This window comes from Lactuca sativa, chromosome 3, assembly GCF_002870075.4.
Source record: "Lactuca sativa cultivar Salinas chromosome 3, Lsat_Salinas_v11, whole genome shotgun sequence".
Lineage (NCBI taxonomy): Eukaryota > Viridiplantae > Streptophyta > Magnoliopsida > Asterales > Asteraceae > Lactuca > Lactuca sativa.
This window is the reverse complement of record NC_056625.2, coordinates 322,447,944-322,458,113: the sequence shown is the minus strand read 5'-3', so window position 1 is coordinate 322,458,113 and position 10,170 is coordinate 322,447,944. Positions and strand designations below refer to the sequence as shown.

General features: G+C 35.4%; 1 protein-coding gene across 1 annotated transcript; it reads right to left on the bottom strand.

Moving 5' to 3' along the window:
- Positions 1 to 629: 629 nt before the first annotated feature.
- On the bottom strand, positions 630 to 5,730 carry LOC128132974 (uncharacterized). The gene is made up of 7 exons (XM_052769996.1): positions 5,251 to 5,730; positions 4,904 to 5,145; positions 4,159 to 4,540; positions 3,109 to 3,762; positions 1,848 to 2,673; positions 745 to 1,451; positions 630 to 701 (listed from the first exon to the last, which is right to left on the bottom strand). Exons 1-7 carry the CDS (start codon positions 5,728 to 5,730, stop codon positions 630 to 632), a joined length of 3,363 nt encoding a protein of 1,120 aa, XP_052625956.1.
- Between the last annotated feature and the right edge of the window lie 4,440 nt (positions 5,731 to 10,170).

Below are 10,170 nucleotides of genomic sequence, written 5' to 3'. Positions count from 1 at the left end.
ATCAATTTTGTATCCAAAAGCCATTGGGGTTTTTGCGGTATTGGATTTTTCCATTGAAAAACGAGTGAGTAGGTTTTTGACATAATTCTCTTGGTTGATGAAAATGCCATTAGTTGACTGTTTGATTTGAAGTCCGAGAAAAGTAGTCATCTCCCCAATCATGCTCATTTCAAATTTGCTCTTCATTAGATCTGCAAACTTAACACTTAAAGATTCATCAGTAGAACCGAAAATAATGTCATCAACATATATTTGTACGATTAACAGATGTTTATTAAAGATTTTACGAAAGAGTGTTTGATCAATTGAACCTCTTTTAAAACCTGATTCTTCGAGAAAGGTTGACAACGTGGCATACCAAGCTCGAGGTGCTTGTTTCAAGCCGTAGACAGCTTTCTGCAATTTAAAGCTGTGATCTGGAAATTTGGGATCTTCGAAACCTGGTGGTTGTTGGATGTATACTTCGCGATCTATCTCTCCATGTAGGAATGCACATTTAACATCCATTTGGAATACTTTGAAATTCTTATGTGCAGCATATGCAAGAAAGATGCGAATTGCTTCAATTCGGGCAACTGGAGCATATGTTTCATCGTAGTCGATTCCCTCTTGTTGTGAATATCCTTTGACTACAAGACGTGCCTTGTTTCGACAAATGATTCCTTGATCGTCAGTCTTGTTTCTGTATACCCATCTTGAACCTATAACAGTAACATCGGGTGGAGTAGGAACAAGATTCCATACGTCGTTTCTTTCAAATTCTGCTAGCTCTTCTTGCATAGCTTTTACCCAATCTGGATCTTTTATAGCAGAATGTATGGTTTTGGGTTCGGTCGTGGATAAGAAGGCTCCAAATAAACATTCATTTGTGGATGCGCCTCTAGTCTGAATGCCTATGTTGGGATCTCCGATGATTTGGTCTGTTGGATGATTTCTGGTCCACTTTATTAAGCGATTCTCTTCCGCTATAATAATTGGAGTTTCAGTATCCCATTGTTCTTCTTCGGGCGTTTCATCTTGGAATAGGTTTGAAGGTTCCCCCATAAATGATGCATCGGGATTGTTTTGGCTATTTGGGGTTCGGGTGTTTAAAGGAGGATTTGGTGTTTGTTCCAAAGAGGAAGTATGTGTTGGTGGTTCCCCCTCGAATTGATTTGCATCATTTTGGTTTGTTTGTGGAATTACTTCACTGGGTGTTCCTGTAGGGTCAATTAAAGTAGTTAGAAGTTCAGAATTGTAAGCGGTTTTTGGTTGTTCAAAAAGCAAATCAAGATCGATTTCAATGTCTATGTCAGGAGAAGGTGTTTGTTGAATTGGATTTTGAAAAATATTTTCAATCATTTTTGAACCAAAATGTTCACGATCCAATTTCCTAACATAAAATTCATCGAAATGAACATCGGTACTTTCTTCAATTACTCTAGTACGTTTATTCAGTACTCGATAAGCAGCTGAAGAAAAAGAGTAACCAAGGAAAATTCCTTCGTCCGACCTTGATTCAAATTTTGAAAGGTGATCTTTATTATTCTTTACGAAGCATCGACAACCGAAAATATGGAAAAATTTGATGTTTGGTTTTCGGTTGTTAATGACTTCATATGGTGTTTTATGAAGATGTTTATGGATTAAGGAACGATTTTGAGTATAGCAAGCTGTGGCTATTGCTTCTGCCCAGAAGTATTGTGGCAGATCAGCGAAGATAAGCATTGATCTTGCAGCTTCACATAGAGTTCGGTTCCTTCTTTCGACAACACCGTTCTGTTGTGGAGTGTATGGGGCTGAGAAGTTGTGTTCAATTCCTTTGTCTTTGAGAAATGAATCTAGAGTATTGTTTTTGAACTCTAAACCATTATCACTTCGGATTCTTCGAACAGGTCGTTTCAGCTTCAGCTCGATTTGTTTGATGAAGTTGATCATCTCTTCAGGTGCTTCTGATTTTAGTCTTAAGAAAAAGACCCAAGTAAAGCGCGAGAAACCATCAACGACAACAAGAATGTACTTCTTCCCTTGTATGGTTTGGGTTTTGGCAGGGCCACAAAGGTCTATGTGCAATAATTCTAGTGGTTCGGATACACTAGATTCTGAGATGCTTTTGTGAGTGGATCTGGAAAGTTTTCCTTTTTCACATGCGGCACAAAGAGTTTCGTTATCAAGCTTCAGAAGTGGTAGCCCTCGAACAAGATCATCGCCGATTAATTTGTTGATGTACCCAAAGTTTAGATGGGAAAGGCGGCGGTGCCATAACCAACTAATATCTGCTGGGGCTTTAGATAGCAGACATATATCGGGTTTACCATAGATAAGATCCATGTCAAGTGGATACATATTTCCGGCACGGTCAGAATCAACTATAACATCTTTTGTTTTGGCGTCCATGATCAAGCTTCGTTGTTTGATGAAAAGAACTTCAAGATTGTTATCACACAGTTGAGAAACACTGATGAGGTTGTGTTTCAGGTCATCGACGAAGGCAACTTTCTTTATGGTAAAATTACCATTTGTTATGTTTCCATAACCTTTGATTTTTGCTTTCATGTTGTTTCCGAAGGTAACATCTTGATTGGTTTGTATAGGTTTGAAGTCACGTAAGTAGTTCCGGTTTCCTGTCATATGCTTGGAGCAGCCACTATCAATATACCATGTATCATCATTGGGTTCTCCAGCATTAAGTACCTACAATCAGACAGAAACTTTAGGTACCCAAATCTGAATGGGTCCTGGTTTGTCAGTTGTTATTTTGGGTGCTTTTCTTAATGAATTTCTTTTATCATTTGACTTCACATTATTGTAATGGTTTGGTTTATAACGATGGAATGGTTGAGGTTTGATTTGATCTATCAATTTTACCCAAAATGCGATTTGTTTTTGAAAACCTGTGGGTTGATAAGATCTGTGATTTGGTGAAAGATATCCTAGATGTGAAGGTTTGTTTGAAAAGTTTTCTTCATATCTGGGATGTGATGGGCGGTTTTGAAAAGCTTTTTGAGGATGATGGTTTGAAACTTTCGGATGTGATGGTTTTTGAAAGTTCCTTGAATGATTAAAAGTAATATCTTGAAAGCGGTTTTCAAAAGGTTTTTGAAAAGATTTTGGTTTTTGTTTGGAAACCTGTTTATGAGGTATGACGTTTGGTTTCTTTGGTTGTTTTTCAAAAAGGTTTGATTTGATTAGTGGGGTTTTGGTGACTTGAATGGATTTTTTGCTTGTTTGTTGTTTCTTGGAGTATTTTTGTCCCAGACTAGTTTTTCCAACAATTGATGAAGTCATTGTAGGAAAAGCAGTTGGTATAGAAGTACTACCATCCTTATAAGAGGAATTTTCTCCATTCAAAAAGTTTTTGAGTTTAGTGGTTCCATCAGTATTTTTGATTTGGTGAGTTAAAGAACTTGCAGAGTCTGTTTCAGAATTTACAACTCTTTTGAAAGACTTTTTGGAAACACTGAAAGCAGTATCATCTGGACTACAGTTGATAACTGTTTCATCATCTGAATCTTCCTCATTAACAGATGTGAAAAGATTATGTAGAGTAGATTCAGAGTTTTCACAATTCGTCATGTTTTTCTGTTTTGCTTGTTCAATTTCAAAGGATTCTCTTCCAATTCCTGGTCTATAATTCGTATCAATTTTGCCAGTTCCCAAGGTGTTTGCCTTGGTGAAAATATCATCACTTAGTTTTCTGGCAACTTTGATAGAATCCATATTCCATATCAGTCTTTTATTCTCGGTTTCAAGAGAATTGATTTGTTTTAAAGAATCAGTCAGCTTTTCATTTAAAACATTGTATTTGTCAGTTGATTCTTGAAAGTCTTGTTTCAACTGAAGGATTTCCATTTCTAAAACATCTTTTATTTCAGAAGAAATGACTGACTGATTTTTTAGTTCCAAATCCCTTTTCTGAATTAGGGACTGATTTAATTGTTCCAAGACGTGATTATAATCTTCTGATTTTCTTTCAACGTCTCTTTCCAATTTGCTTTTCGTTCTTGTTGATTCTCCAAATTTGAGTTGCAAGGTTTGTAACTCAGATTTGCAAATATCATAATTGACCATTGTGTCATGATATGTTTTGAGATCAACTTCCAGACTAGTCTCAATTTTGGTTATGTGGGACTCAAAAATTGTTTTGGAAAAACCAAGTTCAGAGATCATAGACCATACCTGTTCTATGACGTTTGGAGCTCTTGAAGGTATTTCAACACCAGCTACGAAGCAGAAGTTTGATTGTGTTGGTTCGTGTTCAGCTTCGTCATCAGAAGTTGGCCAGTATTCCACACTTGGTTCATGGATTGCCATCAATGCTCTTTGCTTTTCTTGGTTTTCCAGTTTCTTCAATTCATCGGCTCTTTGAGCATAGTATGCTGAGTCTTTGATTTTGGTTTTGTTTTTGGCTCGACATTCTCTGGCATAGTGATTTGTTCCTTTGCAGTTGTGACAAATGATCACTTCTTCATCACTATCATCCTTTTGACTTTTAATCGGAAGTCTTTCAGGTGTTTGAGTTTGGGCTTGTTGGGAAGGTTGAGAATGGTTTTGTTGGAATCTAAAATTTTGGTTGTTTTGAAAACCATTGTTTTGATTGTTGTAACCTTGATTTTGGAAACCTCTATTTTGATTTTGAAAACTATTGTTTGGATTGTGATTATGACCTGAGTTGGGATCGTTTTGAAATCCCTGGTTTTGAAAACCTTGGTTTGAGTTATTTTGGAAAGAAGGTCTTTGAGAATTTTGTCCAAAGTAAGGTCTAGGTTGAAAACCTGAGGTGTTTTGACCAAAAGATGGTCTTGGTTGAAAACTTGAGTTATTTTGTCCAAAAGATGGTCTTGGTTGAAAATTTGGTCTAAAATTTGATTGACCATGATTTGGGATAAATCTCTGGAGATTTGTGTTTGCAACCAACACACACAGTTGTTGATAATCTGCTTCATCATTTGAATCAGACTGGAAGGCTTGGTTTTGAAAAGATGTAGTCTGATTAAAATGATTAAAGTTTTGATCATTGAAAGGTGTTTGGTTTTGAGAAGTTGTGGACACAAGTGCAAGTGGTCCTCCAAAAGCTGCAGTGGTTGGTGGGTCAATCGAGGATTCATACGATTGAAGTTCTCCATACAAGTTGTACAAAGTTTCAGTATGAATAGCTGGATTTCCCTGAATAATGAGTTTAACCATTTTCCAGCTTTCGAAAAGATTGTTTAAAAACTTGAGATTTATCTCGTGTTGTGTCTTTTTGATACCCAAATTGTTCATTTTAACCATAATCAAATTGAACCTATCATGAGCATCATGGATGGTTTCTGATGAAAGCATTTTGAAATTATCAAATTCATTCAAAACAGATGTTCTTTTGTTTCCGATGATTCTTTTATTTCCACAAAAACGATTTTTCAAATTCTCCCAAATTTGATTTGCGGTTAACAGTATAATGTCATCCATTTGACTTAGAATACTGTGAGGTATTCCAGAAACAAGTTCCTTTTTGGCTTGGAGTTCCAACTTTTTTGTAATTTCAACTTGAGTGGCTTGATTTGTAGCAAGAGTAGCCATATTTTCTGGAGTAACATATGTTCCTTCTACACACTTCCAGACATCTTCATTTATAGCATTAAGATGAAGATTCATACGGCCAACCCACGAATTATACTCTTCAGGAATAAGTATGGGTGCCCGTGAACCAGATCCTAAGCTATTTGCAATGGAGACAGAGTTCATGTTGGAGTAATTTGCCAAAGACATTTTTTTTTGAAAGGATTTTGAACAAGTGATATTAAAATGAAATTTTTAAAGAAAAGCTTATGGAAGGTTTATAAACGCTATAACCAAAAGTTTTTCGACAAAAATTTCAAGGTAAATCACACAAGCTCTGATACCAATTGTTGGATATTATTCCTTTTATATATCAGCTCAGATACCGATTGTTGGAAATATAAAAATCTGATCACTGCGACAAAAGGCTCGGTTACCGGTCACTGTGTGATAGATATATAAGTTTAAGATATAAGATGTAAATATATATAAAGAATAATAATTGCGGAATAAGTATAAATATGAAAGCTATAAATGACTGAAAGCTATAATAATATAAATGACTATATTTAAATGACGTAAAGCTATAAATAATATAAATAACTGTATTTAAATGACATAAAGCTATAATAAAATATATATATAAGTATATAAATATATATCAAGTAGGTTCGTCAATAAATTGACTGAACTGGACTCGTGGAACGACTGGTCGATATTTGTTCTCTTGGAAGGACCGGTCGATATTGGGACTCTTGGAACGACTGGTCGATATTTGTTCAAAGATCAATCCGGTATTTGATAAGTAGTAAAAAGTTCATTTTCATGTAAAATGGATTGTTTACAAAACAGTGCAAAGTACACGAGTCATGTATTTGTATAAGGGTATCGGGTGTTTTGAGGAGATTTGATGAGGTTGGAGTGGGTATTTGGAGGGTGTTAGGAGGTGGAATAAGGTTGTAATTTTGGTGGTGTAAGGCAGCAAAGATGGTGAAGTTGAAGGAGCTTTGGGTGGTGATGGATGTAGATTTTCGGAGTAAATCTCTCTGGATAGCCAATTCTCTCTCGCGTCTCTTTGGGGTTTCCCGTGGTCAAAATCGTCCACGAAAATTTCTAGATGTAGGTAATGTCCTGAAGAATTGATGGTGAAAATCTCCCTAGTAGTATTTTGGCTGTGTTGTTCTCGCTTTTTTGTTTTCTAACATGAAGATTCTGAACTCAAAAACAGAAATCTCTCTGGATAGCCAATTCTCTCTCGCGTCTCTTTGGGGTTTCCCGTGGTCAAAATCGTCCACGAAAATTTCTAGATGTAGGTAATGTCCTGAAGAATTGATGGTGAAAATCTCCCTAGTCGTTTTGTGCTTGTAACGAGCCCAGTTTTCTTTGTTTTTGACTTGAAGATTCTGATGTCGAAAAACAGCAAGGTGGTGATGGTTGTGGTTATTTGAAAGGGTTTTTTGGAGGAGGTTTAAGGATGGTATTTGGAGGGTGTTAGGAGAGTATTTTGAGGTTGTTTGGAGGTTGGAATGAGGTTGATATAAGGTGGTGAAAGTTTATGAAGATGATGATGTTTGATGGGTTGAAGATGAACACCTTGAGTTTGAATGAAGAAGATGAAGATGGTTGATGATGTTCTTCATTTTTGGTTGTTGTTGATCTTGATGTTCTTGGTTATCTCCAGGGATGAAGATTGAGAGGGTGTGGTTTTATAAAGGAAAATTCACTATAACATATGAATCTCTCTTAGTCTCTTATATTCTCACTAACACTAAACACACACTACATACACATGTATATATATGAGAAACAAATATCTAGTAGTAGTACACTTGAGTGTAAGTTGAAAGATGCAAGTTGATGTAGAGCTAGGAGCAAAGAACGTGGGAAGGTTTTAGGCTTCTTCATCCTTGACTTTTCTTGACTTCCTCCTTTGTTTGACTTATTCAACACATATACATATCTATATATATAATACATATATATATAACACATACATATATATAATACATATATATACATACGTATATATATATATATATATATATATATATATATATATATATATATATATATATATATATTGGTGAAACTTTTTAGTCACACAGCTAATTTTCTCGTCTATGCGCGTGCTTTCGTATTTTCCGTTTTATCACGCATTCATGCAACCTGAAATAACTGATAATATTTGTTAGATTGTATAAAAACAGTTCATCTTATTTCAGTTATGGTCACATACAAGGTTACATAAGAACATTTTTCAACAGAGTTCATACCCCTTGAATCAACCTTTGAAATGATTTTAAGTGTTTTAAATACTTTATGGGGGGGGGGGGGGGGGGGGAATACAAGTCAAATACTTATAAGTTATTGCTTCAATCACATGTGATTGTGTTTAATCACATGTGATTAATAACTAGGAAAACAACGATTTTTACCACTGTTCAAACTGTTTATCAAAATGCTCTACTTTGAAATGTTTTACAAACTGTTTTACTATCCAAACTTACTTATAAACTGTGATTTAAACAAATTCTTCTTATACTTAAACTGTTCTATTAACTTATGCCTTCAAATTATTTTATAGATCGACATCAAGTCGATCTCCTCTTGAAATCATATTTATGCTTCAAATGTTTTATGAAAACTTATTTATGCTTTTATATATCCAATTGCATGCCCATATATGTATAGGTATATAAATAATGTCCAAAAGACTTAGGAATGCCATCCACCCTATTTCCTTTTCCTCGATTTGGATGTGGTCTGGTGGGATTTTGGGTGACCATCCGAAGGTCATTTCCATATTACTTATATATCATATATACATGTATAGACATAAAAGTGCTTCCATATTCATAATCATCAGTACATTATTAGCTGGTTACCATCGGGGTAACGCAGGACAATACATATTCAGATATACTAGAAACAATACATATACAGATATACTAGAAACAATACATATACAGATATACTAGAAACAATACATATATAGATATACTAGAAACAATACATATACAGATATACTAGAAACAATACATATACAGATATACGAGAAACATGAACATATACAGATACACTAGAACGAGAAACATTACATATACATGAATACTTAACAATTGTGATCCACTGTATCGGGCATGCCTTAAGTGTCATGGCCCGAGTTGTAGCCAGAATTCTCCTGGAGGGAGAGCGTGAGTTTGCGTATAGATCTATACTGGATTGACTATCCTACACCTTGCTGCTAGCTACAGCCGGACCTGCAGGTCTGCGGGTGCCAAACGCCATTTCTTTTATTACGACCATTCATTATGTCGTTGTTACCAGTCGATAGCATGGTGCAATTTATCACATTATGCCTTAATATAAATCCGGTTTAAGGTAGTAGTATTTGGTACAGTAGTAGTCTTATTATACAAAGCTACAGTACTACAATGATTTACCCATTACATATTTTAGTGATAATCTCACTTAAGCATTAGTGTACAAACTATATTTTTAACAAATGATAGTTATACTTGGGTAATTACATACTTTTACAACAGACAAGTTCACAAAACAGTTTAGCCTTGGTAGAAGGTTACTTTCATGGAAAATATAGGATTTTCTGAGAGATTCAAACTTTTACAAATACTTTCAAACATTTGCTTACATTTTACAAACTTATACATTGAGACAGGTTCAAACGTTTTTACAAGAAATATTGACACTAAAATACTTATGAACTCACCAGCTTAATGCTGATAAACTCTTTCAAAATAACTTGTATTCTCAGGTCATCAGTAGACAGGTACAGAGGCCAGCTTTTGAGAAGATGGAGTGCATTCAAGACTCATCTCATATTATTTTGTGTTTCATTATTTTTGGTGTTTATAACTGTACAGAACACACTTGTATTGAAATTATATATTTAATGCAATGGATGATGTTGTTTGCTTATTTACATTTACTGTGTTGTGATACTATACATGACGTCCTCCGCCCCAGAACGTTTCTGCCGTTCTTGGTTTTGGGGTGTGACAGATTGGTATCAGAGCATTGTTTATAGTGAATCAAGTATATCAACCCATAAAAGATATACTAATCCATAAAGCCAAAAGGGACTAAAACACTCTGACCAAGAGTCTATACTTTAAATAATAAAATATTTAATTAAGTATACTAGTCTACATTCATACTAAAATCAGTGTCACAATGACAAGAACAAAAGTATTACGATTGTTGAATATCACAAGTGAGCTCGGGGATGTATGGTCAGTCCTTGGAATGGCATAGCCTGATCAACTATGCTGGTCCTAGGAGTGATTAGCATATGCCCTAGAATGGTTGTGATATGTTAACAAGTCTAAAAACTTACCAACAATACCACAAGAAGATCAGTAGAACTTAAAACTTAAGATACTATAGGAGTATTTTGTGCTACTAGTTACACGTATACTACATTCTTATACCTCTCTTCTCGCGTAGATCTAAATGGCTGGATTCCATCATGGCGAGCCGTACTTTCCTAATGAAGGCAATGCCGGATGGATCGATGAAGAGCCGGAAGATGAGCATCCAATCCCTTTGGATGATCACCTCGCAGAAGGCTTTTCGGATGGATCCGACTCCGAGCCAGAAGTCAACAACCTACCGCTAGTAGGTCAAGCC